This window comes from Nelumbo lutea, chromosome 4 (assembly GCF_056320005.1).
Source record: "Nelumbo lutea isolate HS-2025 chromosome 4, American lotus-T2T, whole genome shotgun sequence".
NCBI lineage: Eukaryota > Viridiplantae > Streptophyta > Magnoliopsida > Proteales > Nelumbonaceae > Nelumbo > Nelumbo lutea.
The window spans coordinates 77,655,891-77,678,522 of record NC_142687.1 but is presented as its reverse complement, the minus strand read 5'-3'; the positions used below and the strand labels follow the sequence as shown (position 1 = coordinate 77,678,522).

General features: G+C 39.8%; 1 protein-coding gene across 1 annotated transcript; it reads right to left on the bottom strand.

The window, feature by feature from the left end:
• Window positions 1–12,216: 12,216 nt before the first annotated feature.
• Window positions 12,217–13,481, bottom strand: LOC148861195 (extracellular ribonuclease LE-like). Its single transcript, XM_088982023.1, has 4 exons — window positions 13,301–13,481; window positions 13,038–13,193; window positions 12,720–12,921; window positions 12,217–12,635 (listed from the first exon to the last, which is right to left on the bottom strand). The coding sequence occupies exons 1-4, from the start codon at window positions 13,406–13,408 to the stop codon at window positions 12,376–12,378; spliced, it is 726 nt and encodes a 241-aa protein (XP_088838149.1). The 5' UTR covers window positions 13,409–13,481; the 3' UTR covers window positions 12,217–12,375.
• Window positions 13,482–22,632: the final 9,151 nt, after the last annotated feature.

The following is a 22,632-nucleotide window of genomic DNA, read 5'->3' as shown; positions in this document are numbered from 1 at the left end:
TTAGAAACTGCTATCTACATGCTGAATCGAGTTCCAACCAAATCAGTTCCGAAAACTCCATATGAACTATGGACCGAAAGGAAGTCAAGTGTAAGACACTTAAAGATTTGGGGTTGTCCTGCACACGTTAAAAGAACAAGTGCAGACAAGTTGGAGTCGAAAACCAGCCATTGCCTATTTATAGGCTACCCAAAAGATTCGGTGGGTTATCTATTCTATGACCCAAGCGAGCAGAAAGTGTTTTGTAGTCAAAACGCCCAATTCTTAGAAACCGAATACATCCTGGACACCCATCATCAGGAAATAGTTCTTGATGAGGAGAGCTCAGGTGTAGTGGGAGATGTCCCATAGGCTCCAGGTAATGACCAACCTAGAAGATCCACTCAGGTATCCAGGCCACCAGTCCGATATGGTTATGACCAGGATAGTTACCTGGTGGAAGCCTTGACTAGTGAAGAGAATCTCGTGACTTACATGGAAGCTATGTTAGACATAGATTCCCAAAAGAGAGTGGAGGCCATGAGAGATGAGATGGACTCAATGGAGACCAATGGAGTCTGGACTCTAGTAGATTCGCCCTCCGGGGTAAAAGCAATTGGTTGTAAATGGATCTACAAGAGAAAGAAGGGCCCCGATGGCAGGATTGAAACCTATAAAGCTCGTTTGGTGGTGAAAGGGTACACTCAGAAAGAAGGTATCGATTATGAGGAAACCGTGGCCATGCTCAAATCCATTAGAATCCTGCTAGCTATAGCAGCATACCAAGACTACGAGATTAGATGGATGTCAAAACCGCGTTCCTAAATGGAGATCTTAATGAAGATATCTACATGCAGCAGCCGCAAGGCTTCATTGCTATTGGTCAGGAACACATGGTATGTAAACTTAATAGATCCATATATGGACTTAAGCAGGCTTCTAGGAGTTCTAAAATTCATTTTGATTTTGCTATCAAAACGTTTGACTTTGAGTAGAATCTGGATGAGCCCTCTGTTTACTAGAAGTCCAATGGGGATAAGATCACCTTTTTGGTCTTGTACATGAACGATATCCTACTCATTGGGAATGATGTAGGAATGCTGACTTCGGTCAAAGTATGGCTATCACAACAGTTCTTCATGAAAGATCTTGGAGAAGCTTCATATATACTGGGTCTTCGACTCTATAGAGATAGATCGAAGCGGATAATTGGATTATCCCAGGCTTCTTACATTGACAAAATTGTCAAAAGATATAGCATGGAGAACTCTAAAAAAGGAAATGTTCCTTTCAGGCATGGAGTCACTCTCTCCTAGAAGATGTATCCTAAGACTTCTGAGGAGATTGAGGGCATGAGAGACGTTCCCTATGCCTGAGGCATAGGGAGCATCATATATGCCATGCTGTGCACTCGCCCGGACATAGCTCAGGCGGTGAGTGTGGTAAGCAGATTCCATGCCAACCCAGGGCAGGAGCATTGGACTGCTGTGAAGAACATACTTAAATACCTTTGAAGGACAAAAGAGTTTTGTCTGGTATTCGATGGTAGTTCACTACAAGTTCTAGGGTATACCGATGCCGATTTCCAGTTGGATCCAAATGATAGAAAGTCTACATCTGGGTATGTTTTCATGATAGGATCATGTGTTGTTTGCTGGAAAAGCAGCAAACAAAGGTCCACTGTAGATTCCACAACCAAGACTGAGTACATTGTTGCAAGTGAAGCTGTCAAGGAAGCCTTGTGGATGAAGAAATTCATAGACGAATTGGAAGTGATTCTGTCCAGCACATCAACCATCCCGTTGTTGTGCGACAACAATGGAGCCATCGCCCAGGCTAAAGAGCCTCGGGCCGACTCGAAGTTAAAGCACATCGAGAGGAAGTACCATGTGCTGCAGGAGATCGTTGGTAGAGGGGACATCCTAATTCAGAAGGTAGCATCAAATGATAATGTGGTAGACCCATTAGCTTCAATCCGATTGAAGCTGTTAGACAGTCTTGTATGCCCTTAGCTTCAATCCGATTTGATGTACTTTGGACATTGAGGGCATGAGAGACGTACCATGTGCTCCGGCTTGTACCAGTTGGACCTAAGTGCAAGTGGGAGCTGTTAGACAGTCTTGTATGCCCTTAGCTTCAATCCGATTTGATGTACTTTGGACATTTAGTCTAAATAAATAAAGTGCATGTTTGATTCATGTTGATTGGTATAATTCTGTGTAAGACCCTAAAACTGGACACTTATAGAGACTCGTATTATTTTTGAATGTTCACAACCATTGGATAAGTCCAGGGAGATTTATCATGCCAAGGCTGATACTGGTGTGCCACCAAGTGTTGGAATGGCCTGTCTCAGCCACCAGGGTAAGACCCAAAGCACATGCAGTATGGGATTACTTGAATCCATAAACCAGAAAAGTTTTCCAGTATTGCCTTGGACCTTGGAGATAGATGGGCAAAACTAGAAAGTTACACCTGACCCCTAGACTCGATTATGACACTTCACTAGGTGTCGGATCAGGCTAGCTTTGATATGCCAATCAGTGAGATCCTTAGATGGGGATCAAAACCTGGGTATGTTGGGACAGTCTGAGAATTCATTTGAGTGGGTGATCATAGTGATAGGATCAGCCCCTTTGTCGGGCAAAGGTTAATGATTGGGAATGCACTCTCTCTGATGGAAACCAAATTGCCGCCAGTTGATTTCAATCGTTGGAATTTTTGTTTTTGCAAAATTAGTATATATGTATATTTGTACAGTTTTGAAATGTTTGCAAATGGTTTTAATTCTCGGGATCCATGTGAGTAGAGAGTGTGGCACTGTTCTTTGCAGCCAAGGGAGAGGTCCTCTCTTATCGGTCAGTGCTTGATCATTAAGGGCTGAGAGGTTAAGTGTAAGACCATTTAGGATAATACCTGATGGGCTAATCTTGCATCTGCCCACAGTCCCTGGGTTTTTATAAGATGGCCTGGCGCAGGGACCACTTAATGTAAGTGTTGGGCCCATAGGGTCCATGTGATGGGCTCAAGGGTTCACTGAGCTTTTCAGTGAATTTTGTTGGGCCTAGTAACAAAGGCTAGGCCGAACCCATGTGGTTGGTGTGTAGATCAATGCTTGGGTCCCACGCCATACAAAGAAGCCCAACTATGCAGCAGATTGGAAACTAGTTAATCATTGAACACTTAATGGGCCAAAAGCCCATTTCGAACTGGGCTGATATGATCACCCATTTATGGGGCGGATCTGAGATTATGTTAGCAAAAGGATAGGGCCTTTTAACCTTATCCACTCTGGGAGACCAAATTCAAATCAGATCTGGATCTGGTAACCTCCTGATAAGAATAGGAGTAAGCTAACTTAATCTGCAGATAGGATTAAGATGATCCCCTATCCAAATACTGATTTGGATTGGGATAACTCCTAATTAGGAGGTTTCCTAATCAAGAAGAAAGGAGGAGAAACCCAAGAGAAACATATCAGATTTTGAACCAGGGGTTTAGAGTAGAAAAATCATCCTGAAAACTGAGATTAGATCTCACAAAAACTCTTGAGAGAAGAGAAGCAGTTCAGCTATCTTCGTCCCAGGAGTTCTCCTCCAGCCGCCGCCATTCCCTCTTGCAGGAAAGACTAAAAAAGATTTGGTGTTTAGAGTTTTCAGAGGGTTTTTGCGAAGGATCCAGTGTGTAGGATCCACCCTGCTGGTTTTGTTCCACCCACAGCTGTGTCATCTACAGCAGGAGTGGATCTTGGTTTCTTCTTTGGGCGTGAACACCAATTTTGGGAGATACTGCTTCTCCGGATCAGGTATATTCCTCCCTTTGACCTTTTGGTTCAGATCTAGTTCGATTATGGTTCAAGTAGGATCCCTGAATCTTGTATTCTAAATTTAGGGAATATGATTCCCAGTTGGAAGAAGGTAGGAAAATTTTTGAAATTCGCCCACCCATTCCGCAACCTTATTGGCGTCCATTAGATGGATCCTATTATTCTTCAAACCACTGATTTCAGATCTGTATACACTTGCACTCCTTGCTGAATTTCCATATCACCCCTGACCTAGCATCAAGTAGCTGTTGTATTTGATTAATCAAGTAGCTGTTGTAATTTCAGCTGCTGTAAAACCTCACAATAACCACTAATTTCAGATTGAGTAGCTGCTACTCAAAAGAGTGCAGTTCAGATCTGATTAATTTTCTTGTTACTTCTGAAATCAAAACTCATTATTGCTATAGCTTCTGCTCTTTTTGGTCTGCGTATCTTATGAAAATAATGTGGTTCAAATCTGATTACCTTACCTATCACTTCTGCAATCAGATCTGAATAAATATCTAATCATATCTGTATGACTTGCTGCTATAACTTTCAATTCGGAGTTTCAGATTTGTATATGATTTTCTAAATAGGGAATGTGATTCCCAGTTGAAGGGAGAGAAAAATTTTTGAAATTCACCCCTTATTCCACAATCTTTGGGCATCCATGTGATGGATCTCTCATCCCCTTCACTCTACACTCCCTCTTCAATCCATCAACTCTTGGAACCAATTTGCAAACCTGATGAACTTACAATTTATCTATAATTTTTGAGGACTTTAGCATGGATTTTTATGCCGGTTTTATTAATTTTTGCCTTAATTTAGCTTAATGCTAAGAATAAGTTCAGGGATAATCAATCCAAGAAAAGGAAGGAAAAAGGCAAGAAAAGAAGGTTCAAAAAGACCAATTTCAGTCCAGCCCGGTCATGGAAGCAAGAGAGAGCACTTCGGCCCAAAAAGAGCAAGTGAATTCCTTGAGAAAACCCAAGAAATAAAGCCTAGCTATGAGGAGAATTCGGCCCAGCAAGGAAGGCCCATTTTTAGCCCAAATAACAGCCTAGAGTGTATCCCACATGAGCTCAAAAGCAAGCTAAGTTGTAGCCCAAATAGCAGCCCAAAGGGAGCTAGGGGCGGCAACTTCTAGGAGTTTCTTGAAGAGAAGGAGGGAGCACTCTAGAAGGTTCATGAGGGGTGTAATACACCCCATTCTAGAGGCTTCAAGAAGGGGCAAGAGCCCCCTTGAAAAACTATATAAGGAGGCCTCTAGGAGGGGAGAAAGTGGTTCAATTGCTTGAGAGGAAGGCTCTCCCACTCTTAGAGGTTCGGCCACCTTGAGAGAAGAGAAGAGAAGAAGGCTAGGCGCAAGGAAGAAGAAGAAGAAGGGCTGAAGGAAGTTCAAGACAAGCAAGCTAGAAGAAGAAGGTGAGTTCGAATTGAGAGTTTGTGATTCAAAGATCTTCTGTAATAAATCATTTGTAGTTTCATTCTCTTTTGATTTGAATTCAGTTTCTTAGTTATATGTTCTTTCTTCTTTCTCCTTGTTTCCATTCTTCCTTGATGTATTTCAGCTTGTAAAATTTCAGTTCAGCAATCTAATTCTTTTTTATTCATTCAAATGGTCATGCATTGTATTTGAAGTTTCTTGAATAAGGGTGTGATTGTAGATTAATTCGGCCAACTAACCTTCAAAACTCAGATCTGAATTCTCAGATCTGAGATTGCAAGATCTGAATTGCTTGAAAGAGAATTCAGATCTGCAATTTTCAGATTGGGCGAATTAATCTACAGCTTGGAATTCCTAGAGTGCTTGAGAGAGACTCTAGGAATTCAGATCTACTATTCAAGAACTGAATTGAGTGCAAGGTTAGAGATAACTTGCACAATTCAGTTGGTGATCAATTCAGATTTGAATTGATGCCTTAAAAGTGTTTGAAGAAATGCATGCATGGGGATTAGATTCTTGCTAGAGATAGAAGAACCATCACTCATGCATAGGATGAACATGCACTTGAGAGAGGCTGTTCATGACCTTGGGGTTTCACCAAACCAAGGCTCAATCATGATTCATTCGAATGATCCAAATTGATAGATTGCTGAATTCTGAGATTGACATTTACTGCTTACTCTTCTAACTTGAATTGAAGGCAATTGGACCAATGATTTAGATAGATTTTAATTTAGGATTTCTTAAGCTTTAGAGTTTTGATTTATTTGTTGATCAGATAAGAAATGTTCAATTTAGTATTGGTAATTGTTTCCTAAATCCTCGTGGGAACGATACTTCACTCACTACTTTATTACTTGAACGGCTAGTGCACTTGCTAGTGTCACAATGAGCCACACACCAAAACCTTTTCCTAGCCTACTTTATGAGCAGTCAACGGTGCTAGAAGATCATCATCTCCTTGATGTCCATCAAGAAAAAGCCCGAGGAAAGCCTTTGTGCTTATATGAAGAGATTAAACTAGGAGGAACTCGAGGTTAAAGACCTTGACACCTTAGTATCTATGGCTGCCACCATCAGTGGCCTCTGCTTATGACCCCTCAGCTGGTGTATTTCCAAGAGACCGCTTAAGAACAAGGTGGAATTTCTCAAAAAAGTACAAAAATATTTAGCAGTTGAGGAAACTGAGGCCAATAAGCACCTGCAAAACATAGTGGCTAGCCCAAGTAAAAAGAAAAGGAAGGACAAGGACAGACTAGACAATGGCCCAAATAGTAAGAACAATGAGAAGAAGTTGTTGGTACCATCCTATGACAGGTATACTCCATTGAACTCTTCCGAACCCATTTTCTCATGCAAGTAGGGAAGTAGGAGTACATGAAGTGGTTTGCCAACTTGACAAGGCACCCTAGAAGGGGAAATTGTTAGACAGTTTTGTATGCCCTTAGCTTCAATCAAATTGATGTACTTTATGAGTTTATTGTAAATGAATAAAAGTGCATATTTGATTCATGTTCCCTTGGTATTTTCTGTGTAATACCCTTAAACTGGACACTTAATGAGATTCGTGTTAGTTTAGAATGTTCACAGCCAGTGGGTCGGTTTGGGGAGACCTATCCTGACAAGGTTGATACTGTGGTGCCACCAAGTCGGTTGGGGTGGCTTGTCTCAGCTATCGGGGTGAGACCCTAGGCACATACAGTGTGGGATTAATTGAATCTTTGAACTGGACCAGATTTCCAGTATTGCCCTGGACCTTGGAGATTGATGGGCAAAACTGGAAAGTTACACCCGACCCCTAGACTCGATTATGATACTGCACTAGGTGTCGAATTGGGCTGTCTTTGATATACCAATCAGTGAGATCCTTAGCGGGGGTCAAAACCTGGGTATGTTGGGACAGTCTGAGAATTCATCTGAGTGGGTGATCATAGTGACAGGATCAGCCCCTTTGTCGGACAAAGGTAATGATTGGGGATGCACTCTCACTGATGGAAACCAAGACTACCAGCAGCCGATTTCCATCGTTGAGATTTGTTTTGCAAAATATATTTTATATGAGATATAAAAATTATATATATATATATATATATATATATTATGGTTTTGAAATGTTTGCAAAAGGTTTTAATTCTCAGGATCCATATTTGAGAGAGTGCAACACTGTTCCTTGCAGCCGAGGGAGAGGTCCTCTCTTGTCGGGTAGTGTATGATCATTATGGGCTGAGAGGTTAAGTGTAAGGCCATTGAGGATAATACCTGATGGGCTAATCTTGCATCTGCCCACAATCCCTGGGTGTTACAAGGTGGCTTGGACCAGGGACCACTTAGGGTAAGTGTTGGGCCCATAGAGCCCATCTAATGGGTTTCAGGGGGTGCACTGTCCATAACAGTGTATTCGGCCAGGCCTTGTAACAAAGGCTGGGCTGAACCCATGTGGCTGATGTGTAGATCAATGTTTGGGTCCCACGCCATACAAGGAAGCCCAACTGGGCAGCAGTTTGGAAGGTTTAATGAATACATAACCCTAAATGGGCCTTAAGCCCATTTCGAACTGGGCTAATTTGATTAGTCTTTAAGGGGCGAATTCTGATATAAGATCAGCTGATAGGATTGGGCCCACACCCTATCCACTCAGAGAGTCCAAGATCTAAATGAGATTTAGATTTGGAAACTTCCTAATTAGATTAGGAACTGGATGATCTAATCTGCAGATAAGATAAGGTTTATCCCTTATCTTAAAGGGACTTCTAATCTAGATATGATTTGGGTTAGCAACTCCTAATGGGATTAGGAGTTGATCCCTTTAAGTCTATAAAAGGAAGAGGGGGTGGCAGCCTTTAGACACACAGTCACCAGCAACAGTCTTGTCTTTAGAGCTGAGATCACAGAGGAGAGAATTCTGCACCCTGCAAATTCTCTCTAGCCCCCTCTTTCCTGCAGCCGCCACCTATAGCAGTTCGATCTCCATTGCTTGGGAGAAATCAAGATCAGATCTTGATTCCAATTTTTTGGAGAAAAGATTGGTAGGAGTTGTATTCACTAGCCGCCTAGGTGATTCTTGGGAAGAATCAAGTTCTTAGGAAGGACATTGTTGATTCTACTCCACCCTGCACTGCATCATCTTCAGTGGGAGCAGATTTTGGTTTCTACCTTGGGCGTGAACACCTCCGTTGAGAGATATTATCTCTCCTCCTCCTTCTGGTTCAGATCTGGTTCAGTTTATGGTTCAAGAATGATCCTTGAAAATATGATTTTCTAAATAGGGAATCCGATTCCTAGTTGAAGGGAAAGAATTTTTTTTGAAATTTGCCCCCCTTTATTCCACAATCTTGGGCATCCATATGATGGTTTCCTATCCCTTCAGAAATCCCAAGAAATACTACAAGTTTCACTGTAGCACGAGCCATGATACTGAAGATTGCTACAATCTCAATAATGAGATTGAGTCCCTCATTTGATAGGGACAATTGAAAGACTACATTGGCGATGAAATTCCAACATTGTCCTTTGCACCATCACTAGCTGATCCCTAGCCTAATCATACTCTGACCAGAGTCATTGAAGTTATTGCTGGTGGATCGGCTTCTGGGGGAGAGACTACCTTGGCTAGAAAAGCCTATGCTCGACAGTTGAACGTTGATTGTAGGGTACAAAAGAAGCAGAGGCTGGAGGAGCTCATCTCCTTTTCCAATGATGACCTCGGAGGTGTGTCTATACCCCACAGCGATGCATTGGTGGTTTTGATGATAATTGTCAACTATGAAGTGAGAAGAATCCTCATAGACAACGTTTCTTTAGTTGATGTCTTATTCTATGAGGCGTTTGAGAATATGCAATTGATGCCAGACCAACTACAACCCATTGATGTGCCTCTAGTCGGATTCTTTGGAGTAGCTATGAGACCAGAAGGAAGAATAGCCCTACCCATCACTACAGGGACAGAACCTCAACACGTCACATGGATGAGGTCGAGCCCGAAAAGATAGTGCTAGTTGGGTCTCTCTTTCCTCAAGACACACTTTCCAAACTAGTAAGCTTCATCAAAGCTAATGTTGACGTATTTGCTTGATCTGCTGTCGATATGCTAGGAATTGACCCCTCGATCATTACTCACAGGTTGAGCGTGGACCCATACTGTAAGCTAATTCAGCAAAAGAAGAGGAACTTTGCATCGGAGCATTGAAAATCTATTGGAGAGGAAGTGGACAAGTTATTCAATACCGACTTCATTAGAGAGGTACACTATCCTAAATGGCTATCTAGCGCGATCATTGTTAAGAAAGCTAATGGGAAATGGTGGATATGTATTGACTTCACAAAGATGAACAAGGCATGCCCCAAATACAGCTTTCCATTATGAAGAATAGATCACCTGGTCAACGCCATTACAAGATATGAACTATTCCATTTTGTGAATTCTAAGGGCTCTTTCCATACACCATTTCATTCAGTATATTTATATATGTGTGTGTGTGTGTGTGTATTATTTGATTAACCATTTTGTTTAATATAAGAAATATATAATATTAGAGAAATGTCAACTTTTTGTACAAATTTTTTACATTTTTATTATCTTTCATGTATATATCTATTATTTTAAAATCTTTTATTATTTAATTATGGCATCAAAGGTTAAACCATTAGTGGTGAAAGCCAAAAGTATAATATTAGATTTAATGTGAGAAATTGGAGTTAATGCATGAAATATAGAACTTAATGAGGTAGATTAGAATGAAATTGTGGTAGCTCAAATAATTATGATTTCTGCCCCCACATAGAGAGGGATTATATTCTAAAATAAGGTTATTCAGTATAGATTATCACTAATTTTTTAATATATGTTTCATCTTTTTGGTGGTTAGAAGTGCTTTTGCAAACGCCCAAGGCACTTTAGGAAGAAATAAACATTATAACAGCTATATATTAAAGAGAACATTATAACAGCTGAGTTTACATTTTTGCCCAGTTAACCAAGGATAACTTGAAAACATGGACACTTTATGCTAAAAGATTTCTAAGTAAGTGCTATAGTTGATCAAATTGTCATTATTGCCCTCATCTTCAAATGAAGGCAACTTAAAAACAGATGGGCAATTTCTGTAATTAAGAAATCCAAAAATCATTTATACTAGTATAAATATAATTAAATGTGTCCATATTAATTGGATTGTTTACAGGGGAGGTTGGGCTTTAAAGGAGGAATCTTCCATGCTAAAAGGATCTGCTATCCACGAGATGTTCCCACATCTCTTTCCACGAGACATGACAACTGCACATTGGGAATATTTCCCTTGTCATTCATGGGGAGATGTTCTGAATACATTGTGGTGGTGCTCTGTGGGTACGGATGTGGGTACAAATTGTGAGAAGCAGATCCAGAATTTGCTAAAAGTTGGTGTGTAACATAAAAAATTAATTTATCCTGCCAGTCATTATCTCTATGTAGGTTTTTGACCCTTATTTGGGAGATCTCATACCAAACCAGTAAATTACAGTTTGAGAAATTTTTAAACCTAGTCAAACCATTTTGGTATAGAAACCAAACTAAACCAAACCGTTTTATTTCGGTTTGGTGCGGTTTCTAATATGGTTTAGGGACTTTGGAACATTCTATGGTTCTTTTGGACTTAACCCAATTAGAAAGCCCAAATAGATCCTTTAAAAATTAAAACATAAAACTTTTATTATTATTTTATTATAAAATAAAGAGTTTATTATATATTTATAATTTTACGTCTTTCATTTAGATATATTATGTATAATGTTTATATATCAAATATTCATATTATATTATATATATGTATATAAAATTTTGGTTTACTGTTTAGTTCGATTATAAAATTAAATAAACCAAACCAAAACTATAAACCACAATTTAGAAAATTCTCAAACCGAATCAAACCATTTATAGGTATAAACCGAACCAAACTATAAATTCAGTTTGATTCAATTCGGTTTTACAGTTTGAACCATATAGTGAACACGCTTAGGAACCTGTTACCTCATTTGGTATCACACAATCCATAACTGAATGGGCGCTACCCGGAAAATCAGCTTGCCCAAAAATCAGCTCGTTGGGATTATAGGACCTTATGATAATATTGTACTTGAACTTAATTTTTTTTTTTTTGGTATTGATTACTGCCCTTTCCGCCCTACTGCACTTTTTATCTGGCAACATTATACTCTTCTCAAAGATGGATTTGGAGTCCAAAAATCAGCTCGAAACCGCATGTCTTCTGGGGCTTACCCACTTACGTGTCAACCAATCCACCACTCGGTTGGTGTATTTGCACTTAATTATGGCTTGAAAATTTTCCTTTATTTGGTTAGAAAATAATCATAAAATAATACTAGGGAAAGATGCTTAAAAGCAGTTCTGATTAGGTAGCACAAAGTTGTAAGTATAATCAATGAACACTTAGAATTTTTTTTGACACTTGTCCCTTAAAATAATCCCAGCCTACCCTTGAAAAAAATTAATACCCACTTTTGACAGTTGTCAAAATATTTATCAAGTACTAATTTAATGTGGTTACTTTTTTGTGCATAATAGACCCGATCCCTTTAAAAGTCCTATTTACTGTAAATTATAAAGATTTAGATGGGAGTTATTCAATGTTGTGTCTTTATTCTCGAGACGTTGTCAGTCGAAATTGTAAACTTGAATTTTACACTAATTGTGACCTTAAATGATGAACCTAACGAAAAAAAAAAAGCAATGATTACTATTTTACATTTTTAAAACAAAAAAATTGGAGAAACATGGAAACTTGCTGACATATACCATCCAATATATATATATATATCAGATTTAGATTATTTGTTCCTCGTTAGATTTATTGGAAAGAAAGGAACTGGATTGATAAACTTTACCACGAAATGATGAACCTAAAAGGCTAAAAGCTCTACCTACCTAAAGCAATTCAGTTTTTGGTTTTTCATAAACCCTAAGGCCAAAACAGTACTGCACAAATATGGAAATAGATCTCTCTTTCTTTTTGATAGGCATGCAACATAGAGATACATCACATGCATCATATCCATATTTTATTATTTGAGCTACATTTCACTTTCACCAGTAAAGCGGTGAATTATTTAAGAGCTAGAGTAAATAAAAGCAACAGTTTAGGATCTAGGAACGAAGGTAGATCCCTTCAGCGGCTGATCCTCTGAAAGGTGGAAACCTAATGATCGAAGGACAGGTGGGCTCAGGGTAGACGGGGCAATCCATGAATTCTGATCCAGATTTATCCACGCAAAACATAACTTGGTAGAGCTGATATTTGCCAAACTTATCAACAGTGCAGTCAAGTGCAGGAGTTACTCCAGTTGCTATCTGAAGGACTCGTGTGATTCTCTCCGAGCTGTAGTACTGCCCATCGGGGTTAATCCCTGCATCATTATTATTGCTTACATATATAAGTGATAATTAAGAAACTTGAATTTATCTTCATGTCTGCAACAATATAATATTACCTTCCTGTTTGAGGATCCGGAGGATATTCACTTTGTCCTTCAAGTCGAGACCTGCTTTAAAGTAATCGTATTGACCATCGAAGACAGAGAGTGAGCAGGTGCCATGCTTGGACCACTCGTGAGCCCAGAACGGTGTGCTGTCGCTGCTTGGACATGAATACGACGGCCATTTGCGTTGCATTGTGTGAAGCAAGCCTGTTATCTACACCATGAAAAGGCGATATCGATCGATATCATTATATATATAGCAGGTAAATTAATAAACAAGTTTGTACGACGTAGCTCTTGATGAGAAGATAGGAAGAAGAAAATACATACCTGCGACAGATCTAAAGAGTTGCCTCGATCACAGTTCATCAGTCTGGTCCCACTACTGGAGCATGGAAAGAGGCCATGCACAGTGAATTCCTGCGAAACCATTCCTGTTTTTGGGAAGCAACAACCTTTTTCTGACGCACAAAACGACCCTGCCCACTAATAATTAACAAAACAAATATCAATACGCAACTGTCACAATTAGTGTAAACAATTAAAGAAACGAATTAACGAATGATTAATTCTGGGTCGTCTTCTCTACTCACCACTTGCGCATGAAGGAAGAAATGGACACTGGTAGCATGTGAAACACTCAGAGCTGCTAAACATTGTATGACAAGAATCATAAGTTGAAATGTAGAAGCGGATGCCATGGTTTCCCTACTCTTACTTCACTTCACTTCGCTCAAGCTCAATCCTTTCTCTAGATTTTCTCAGTTTGGCGATGGTGCATGGTGTTCGGATAGCCGCATTTATAGGCAAAAATAGTATGAACATTTGGTAGAAAATTGTAGAGAATACACCCAGTTTAGGATGTTAAAGCACGTGGGTTTTGTATTTGTAGTTTTGGTTTTTTTTTTTTCTTTTGATTGATGGAGAATAATTTGGGTCCGTTCATGGCACAATGTTGTTGGATGGGTGGGAGTGTTGAAAGGACCTAAAATTATGATTCTGGTTTAATGGTTGTCCAGAATTTCATCCCGTCCAATATTGCACCCCGCCCAATATTAAATATTACTGGGGGCCATGACCATGAGATATAGACTTATAAAATTGACGTGCCGCATTGCATCCCGTCCAATATTAAATATTACTAGGAGGCAAAAGTGGATAAAGCAATGTTTTCTCATTAATGCCTAAAAGGACAAAACAATTATTTTCTTTCAATCCTATCATCTGACGTAAAATGTAAAACATGTTATCTTATTTCCTCCACAAGTTTATATCCTCTTTTATCTTCATCTCTTTCATCTTTGTCTATATCCCAAGATATTATTCAGCTAAAAAAGAAAATGTTGCCTTGAATCATCAATTTGACGCGTGTAAGTAATATCAAAACCCACCATTGAATGGTTTCCATTTTAAAATTGTCATGCTTTCAAATTTGGAGCCAGGGGAGCGGAGCAATTGTTAAAAAAAATGGGGTCACACAATCTTGAGGAGAAGCGTTCTGAGGTTTGTCTAAAGGCATTATTTTTAAAATGTTATTTATCTCACTCACTTATACTGAGTTTGCTATTGGGATATAGGCAAATTCATTCACATGATACAACAGTCTTCGGCGAGAATCTGTAACTAAAAAAATTGAAGAGTCTCTAAAAAAACCTTATGTGAGATAGTAGCAGATTGAATTGAGAAAGACAAGAGAAATTTTTCGAAAACTTGTGTTCAATTGCTTGATTCACACTCCTTAAATAGTTTCTGAAGAGCCATGGAGAAGAGGAAGGTGATAGTTTAGAAAAGGCTCTTTGAATAGTCACAATTTCAAACATTGTGACAGTTAAAAGTTAGTTAATAGTTAATGACTATTAACTTTGAATAGTGCCTCTTGATCACACCCGATCGGATTGTGACCATTGAAGTCATCAAAGTGTGCCTCTAAAGCACATTATTGCATCACACACGTGCACATGTTGCACGGTAGCAAGCCTGCATACTCTGTTCTTTATATTTCTAAGGAGTGTAAATAAGCTCCTATTTAAAAACTTAAAACAAGTTTCGTAATTTTCCAATGTAGGACAAATTGAAAACTGATTTTAATAAGGGAAACCATTATTTTCCTAGATATTTTGTGCATGTGTATTTCTTCATGTAATTCATCAATCAAACCCCATCAGATTTAATCTCTAATGACATTAAAGTCCAATAATAATTTTGAAGGTCCGAGGGCTGTAGGTCTCACCTACTAAGAGTGAAAAGACATTAGAGGCCTTGGGAGTGTTCCTAGTGTCAAGGACTCTGACAGTCAAGTTAGCCGAGGGCTCAAAAGAAGCTAAGGTCACCGCAAGAGTGTAAGTGATAGCTCAACTATGTGTGTGCATCTTTAGTTGTAGTATCCCTTTTATCGTAGGAGTTGCCCAGGTGGGGAGTAATGCACGACATGTAACCATCCCGGAGATTTTGGTCATGTAGGGGGACTCAAGCAGAAGTTGGCCGACCATGACCCTTTAATTAGTGACTCAAGAGTAAATGATCCCAGAATATATGCCCACATTAAGTGCTCTATAATCGATAAAGGCGGGAATTACCCAATTGCCCTTATGAGATTTGCCTATGTTAAAAATACCACTGGCCAATGCCACGTGTCAAGGGCTGGCAGGCCTACCAAATATACCTACATCACTTAACCCCCACTCTCGAGGCTAAGGTTGAGGGTTGCGAGTGACTAATGCTAAGCCCTCAGCCTCGGCCAATGAGATTTGCCAATAGCTTTGTCGACCTTTTCACTGTTTGAGGATTGCGAGCGGAATTGATCAACGTGGTTGTGGTTGAGTCACCGTGTCTCATAAGGGTTCTTGTTTCTAGTGCCTAGTCACCGTGTCTCAGGAGCTATGTTTGGGACAGATGGCTGAATGGTCACATCGGTTTGGCATATGTTGAACCGGGGACGATGGGCGAACCAACTTTGGGCCTTTACATCATTTCATCTCTCAAGGTCAATGCCATGTGGAGGCTGTCGGCATGGTTGGGTGAGGCGGTTCACTTATGACCATCGAATAGAGTGAATCTTTGTCGTCCATTTCCCTTTAGAAACAGGGGGAGATGGGAGAGGCTTCACCATTTGTCCATAATACACTTGCTTGGAGTTTCTCAAACCACCTCGTCTCCTAATAAATTTTTCTTCAGTCCTTTTCTTCGTAGAAATCTTTTCTTGGTAAGGTTTCATGTTCCATTGTGTAGACTTTTGATTCCAGTCCTGAGGCCTACACCCTTCCAGATTGGAGTGATCCCAATAGTACTCCTAGCACAAACAACGAGAGTGATAGTACTAATAGTAGTTCCAAGGGATCCTCTCGAATGTATAGTGTGGAAGGTTTGCGAGAGAGGGTTGCATCTCGATGTGCCGAGCATGACCATCAAAGCACGGACTCCGTTAATGAGAACAATGGGTACACCAGGCCAAGGGGTGATGCCCTTGAGTGTCCTTTTGCTGGGCCTTCGAGGGTGGACTCGCCAGGGAATACTCTAGTGCTTCTCGTTGTGGTAGATGTTGAAGAGGTTGAGGGGCCGACGGGTGAGGAGAAGGCTAAAGCCGAGGTTCGAGGCATGACCCTAGAGCATTATCCTTGCTCAAACTTAGATAGTATACTTGACAAGGAGCATATTTAGGCCCTGTCCGAGAAGTACTTTATTCTAAGGGACTATAGGGTTAGAGTCCCCTATGTTGGTGATAGGCCGTGGCTCTACCCTGAAGGGGAAGTTTGCATCTATGAGCATTATCTTCATTTTGGTGTGTGCTTTCCTCTGCACCCTTTAATCCTCGAGTTGTTGAACCATTACAAGTTTACCCTTAACCAACTTGCTACCAACAATGTCAGGACGATAGTGGTTGTCTTGGTGATGGCTCATCTTCGAGGGGTCTCTATAACAGTGAATATATTTTGAAGCATATTTTCCTTAAGAAAATGCCTTGATGGTGAAGGATTGTGGTACTTCTAGGGCCGACAAGGAAAAGTGGTGGACAACCCATTGTTTGTGCATAATTGGAAGAAGAAAAATTCCTTCGTATTTTGTCCCAAAGGCTGGTCTTTCCAAACTATTTGAGGAAGCCCAGATACACTGGTTGAGAGGATCATGCCACATAGTAGTGACGAGGAGAAGGCCACGATGAATCAGCTTTGACTAAGCGGGATGGTTCATGTCAGACCCTTGGTGAGGGAGGAAGCCTTGGTGATAGCCTACCTTAGTCTTGCCCCCCTTGGTATTGACACTCCTATCACTTGCTAATTATGGCTTTGGCCAAGCTTTGGTGCAGTTTTCTAATAGGTTGCTACTTCATTGTTGCAGAGATGGAGGGCGGCATGAAGGCTATACTGTTACTTTCTAATTATGGCTATGTTGAAGAAGACCGCAAAAAAGAGTGTGGCCAAGTGTATGCCTTGGAGGCAGCCAAAGGAAGGTATGAATAACACAAGGACCGAGACCAAGGCATCCAAGAAGAAGGCACTTGTGCAGAAGCAGCCGGTCAAAGGCGTCTGTGATCCATTGTCTACTAAGAAGCTGCAAGTGAGGGCGCGTTGAGCTGAGGGGACTTCGAGTGGATCCCGTCAAGTTATTTCGTACTCCTTTGATACTCAGGATCATGAGCCCCTGAATGCTCGTCTGGTCTACCAGCCAACTTGGAATGTCAGAGAGGGAGAGTCCTTGTGCACATTTGAGATTAGCTAATAGTTCATCATAGGGATGGTGCTTCCCAGTGATTGTCAGTCTAGAATCCAACACTCCATTAACTCGGTTTGGAATGCCTTGTTGGATAAGATGGTCAAGCTATGATTTTGGACTTCATCGATTGTTATAGTATCTTGACTGGTTTGAACTAACTTATAGTTCTTTCTATAGATGGTCTCCTACTCCGTTGGCCTCTACGACAAGGTGGGGGTCTTGATTCAGTTGTGTCTATCACAGGAGGTCGAGTGACTCAAGCATCAAGTGGCTAAAGTGTAGGCAGGATGAGAGATAGATGAGAGTAAAGCTCATGAGGAGTACGAGCACCGTAAGAAGGCTGAGGCCATGGTTTTAGCGAATGAGGAGTTGGTGAAGGGGTTGAAATCTTCCCTTAGCTCGATGGAGCACTAACTTGAAGAATTATCTTTACAAAAGGGACTTGGCCTACTTTACTTCCCGTGCTTATAGGGTTTCATGGATTGTATGGTCCAAGTGTCAAAGGTTTTCTCAAACTTTGACATTAATCAATTGGATTCATTCCCTGACGCCCAACAATCAGTTGAGGTTGTGGAGATGGCCAAGGACCAAGGTGGTGACGATTCATTGCAGGTTGACGGACAAGAAGTGGCTAGTAAGGGAAACACTGGGGCCAATGGCCAGACTAGGGATGCCCACTAAATACTTCATCTACACAGTTGTTTGGGCCTGCATGCCCTTTGAAGAAATGTTACTTCTGCTTTTTTTTTTAACTACGGGGCTGATACCCCCTTAGAAACTTTTTGTCAAAGAACAAGTCTGAATAGAAGTTTCTTCCTTTGTAAAGGGTGTTCGAGTGTTGGGTGCTGAATGAATTTCAATACGGGGAGGAATTACAGGAAGAAGCTTCTACACAAGGCTGAAGAACTTACCTTGGAGCAAATTCAGCAACACCTTCGTATTGAAAAAGAGTCTCGAATTATAGACAATAGGGATAAGACCCTGACCGGTATGCTGAACTCTAAGGTAAATTTTGTGGAAAACGGATCATAGAAGACTAACCCTGCATTACAAGTAAAGAAGAAGGATGGGAACTTCAAAAAGAGCAACAATAAGAAAGGATCCTGCTATGTTTGTGGAAAGAAGGGGCATTATGCTCGAGTCTACCGATATCGGAAAGGCGGAACCAAGTCTGCAAACATGGTAGAAGACAATCTCGTGGCCATGATTACTGAAGTCAACATGGCAGAATCGTCTTCTGGATGGTGGTTTGATTCAGGCGCCACAATCCATGTTTGTAAGGACAAGTCCTTATTCAAGACATATGAAGAAGTGACTGATGGCCAGCAGGTATAGATGGGAAACCAAACATGTGCCAAAGTTGCTGGAAGAGGCAACGTAGAGTTGAACTTTACCTCTGGAAAGACACTGACTCTCCTGAATGTTCTCCATGTTCCCGACATTAGAAAGAACTTGGTCTCAGTAAATCTTGTTTGTAAGAGGGGATTCAAAGTTGTCTTTGAATCCGATAAACTAATCATATCCAAGAATGAGATATTTGTTGGAAAGGGATATGGTTGTAATGGTATGTTCAAATTAAGTATTAATGAAGGAAAAGTTTCTACTTATATTGTTGATTCTTTCTCTTCATGGCATGATAGATTAGCACACTTGAATTTTAAATCCATAAAGAACATGAGCAAACTAGGTATAATTGCTTATAGTAATGAATCAATTGGAAAATGTGAAATATGTGTAAAATCTAAAATGGCTAAGAAACCTTTCCCTAGTGTTGAGAGAAATTCTCAACTTCTAGAACTAATCCATTCTGACATCTGTGAACTCAATGGTGTATTAACTAGAGGAGGCAAGAGATACTTCATAACATTTATAGATGACTTTTCTAGGTACACCTATGTCTACCTTATGAGAATTAAGGACAAAGCCTTTGACATGTTTAAACTATATAAGACTGAAGTTGAAAATCAACTAGAAAAGAAAATTAAAATCCTTAGAAGTGATAGGGGTGTTGAACACTTTAAAAATGAGTTTAATTCTTTCTGTGAATAATTTGGAATAATACATCAGTGTTCTGCTCCCTATACCCCTCAGCAGAATGGCCTGGCTGAAAGGAAAAATAGAACACTTACAGAAATGATAAACTGCATGTTGTTAAAAGCTAATGCACCCTTAAACCTGTGGGGAGAAGCACTCCTAATAGCCTGCCATTTACATAACAGAATTGTTTCTAGAGTTAATAACAAATGCCCATATGAATTATGGACAGGAAGAAAACCTAATTTAGCATATCTAAAAATGTGGGGGTGCTTAGCATATTATAGAGTTCTAGATCCTAAAAAACCAAATTAGGACTCAGAGCTAAGAAAAATATGTTTGTTGGATATGCAGAACATAGCAAGGCCTATAGGCTTCTAGACTTGGAGTCCAACATAATAATTGAAACTAGAGATGTTGAATTCTTTGAAAATAAACTGTGTTCTGAACCTGTAGAAAATGAATCCATAGAAAATGACAGAGAAACTCAGATCTCAATACCTATTGATAATAATGAGATTGAAAGAAGAAATGACACAACTATAACACCTATAATAGGACTTAGAAGAAGTCAAAGACAAAGAACAGAGAAACACTTATGTTCAGATTTTATCTCTACTCAGTCAATTGTATTTTTGGTTGAGACTGATAGAGAAAAGATTTTAAATAAAATACCCATTGTCCTAAACATTGAAAATGATCCAAAAACCTATAGTGAGACCATGACCTCTAGAGATGCTGCCTTTTGGAAGGAAGCTATAAATGATGAAATGGATTCAATAACGTCAAATAACACATGGGTACTAGTAGATCTGCCTCCAGGATCAAAACCAATAAAATGTAAAAGGGTGTTTAGAAGAAAATACAACATTGATGAAACTGTGCAAACTTTTAAGGCTAGATTGGTAGCCAAAGGATTTAGTCAAAAGGAAGGGATTGATTACTTTGACACCTATGCACTAGTGGCTAGAACAACTTCTATTAGAACACTTATAGCATTAGAATCCATTTATCACTTATCTGTTCACCAAATGGATGTTAAAACTGCTTTATTAAATGGTGATTTAAATGAAGAGGTTTACATGGAACAACCAAAAGGATTTGTTCTTCTTAGAAATGAGACGAAAGTCTATAAACTGGTTAAATCGCTATATGGATTAAAACAAGCACCTAAACAGTGGCATGAGAAATTTGATTCTTGCACTCCAGTTTTGGTTTTAAACATAATAGTGATGATAGATGCATCTACTCAAAATTCACTGAAAATTATGGAGTAATTGTGTGTCTTTATGTGGATGATATGCTTATTGTGGGTACAAATATGGTTGGCATAAGTGAAACTAAAAACTACTTATCATCTATTTTCAAGATGAAAGATTTAGGAGAAGTAGATACCATCTTGGGAATAAAAGTTAAAAAGCATAGTAGGGGCTATGTACTAAGCCAATCACATTATATTGAGAAAGTACTTGAGAAATTTAAGCATTTAGGTTTTAAAGAATATAGCACCCCATATGATTCTAGTATAAAACTAGTAGAAAATACTGGTAGAGCAATTGTACAACTTGAGTATGCTAGTGCAGTAGGGAGCTTGATGTATGCTATGCTTTGTACCAGACCTGATATTGCATTTGCAGTAAGTAAACTCAGTTGGTTTACAAGCAATCCAGGTGCAGAGCACTGGAAGGCAATTGGGAGAGTTCTTTGGTATCTCAAGAGAACCCTGGAACTTGGCTTGTTTTATTGTGATTATCCAGCTGTACTAGAAGGGTACACTGATGCAAGTTGGATTATCGATAATGGAGATAACAAGTTCACATCTGGATGGATTTTTGTCCTTGGTGGGGGTGCGATCTCTTGGGCATCCAAGAGACAAACTTGTATATCTCACTCAACTATGGAATCCGAATTCATAGCCTTAGCGGCTGTTGGAAAAGAGGCTGAATGGATTAGAAATTAATTATTGGATATAAAACTTTGGCCTAGTCCTATACCTCCAATTTCCATTTACTGTGATGGTGAGGCAACTCTGTCAAGGGCCTACAGTAGTACATACAATGGTAAGTCCAGATATATAAGTCTAAGACATGAATTTGTTAGGCAACTGATTCAAGATGGAGTCATCACTATAACCTATGTGAGGTCAAGTAAAAACTTGGCTGATCCTCTTACCAAGGGTTTAGCCAGAGAATTGGTAAGAATGACAACCAAAGAGATGAGATTAAAACCATTTACTTAGTCACCTATAATGTTAACCCAAGCTGAACTGAAAAGCCATCAGTATTGGGTTTAATGGGTAACAACAAGTTACGGCAATGTGACTGTTAGCACTGACATTGAGAAATTTCCCATCACAACATAAACAGTGCTGTCTGTTATGATGAAAGGTTGAGATAAACTCTTAATGAAGTTTTGAAATGTGTCAAATAACGGAGCACATAGTGGAACTTCACCCATGTGAACATAGAAGTGGTGCCGCTTCTCATGAGGGTTTGGGTTTGCTCTCGGGATTGTTCATGAAACCAGGAAAGAAGCACATGACCATAACAGTGCTGAGCAAAATTTGAAACTCTTGCAGAGACTGAACATTTTTATGTGTATAGGTGTCTCCGGTCTGTCTTGAGAGTAGTTGGTTTAAGGTCTTACCACCAATAACTTTGACAAGGCTCTGAGATAACTATTCTAACAAGAGGTTTAAGTTGATAAACACCTTTTGTATGCATAATTGTGTCATAGTAGTTTGGATTGAGAGAGAACTATGTAATTGATCAATCAATGTGAGGGATTGTTGGATTTTAATGTCATAAGAGATTAAATCCAATGGGTTTGATTGGTCAATTACATGAGAAATTGCACCTGCACACTTGTTTGAAAAAATCAGTTTTTCTCTTACAAAACCCAATTTTGAACTTGTCCCACATTGGAAAATTATAAGTTTTATTTTCAATATTTCAATAGGAGCTGATTTACACTCCTTAGAATTAGTAGAGGAGAGTATGGGGATTCGATACCGCGCAACGTGCACGCGCGTGTGTGTGGCGCAATGAGGCGCTTTAGAGGTGCAATTTGCTCGCACTTCGTGTGCACCCGCGTGGCTTGCGATGGGCAGCTCTGGTTTTGGTACGTTGATGACCGTTGATCATCATTGATGAGATCAACGGTCACGATTCGATCGGGTGTG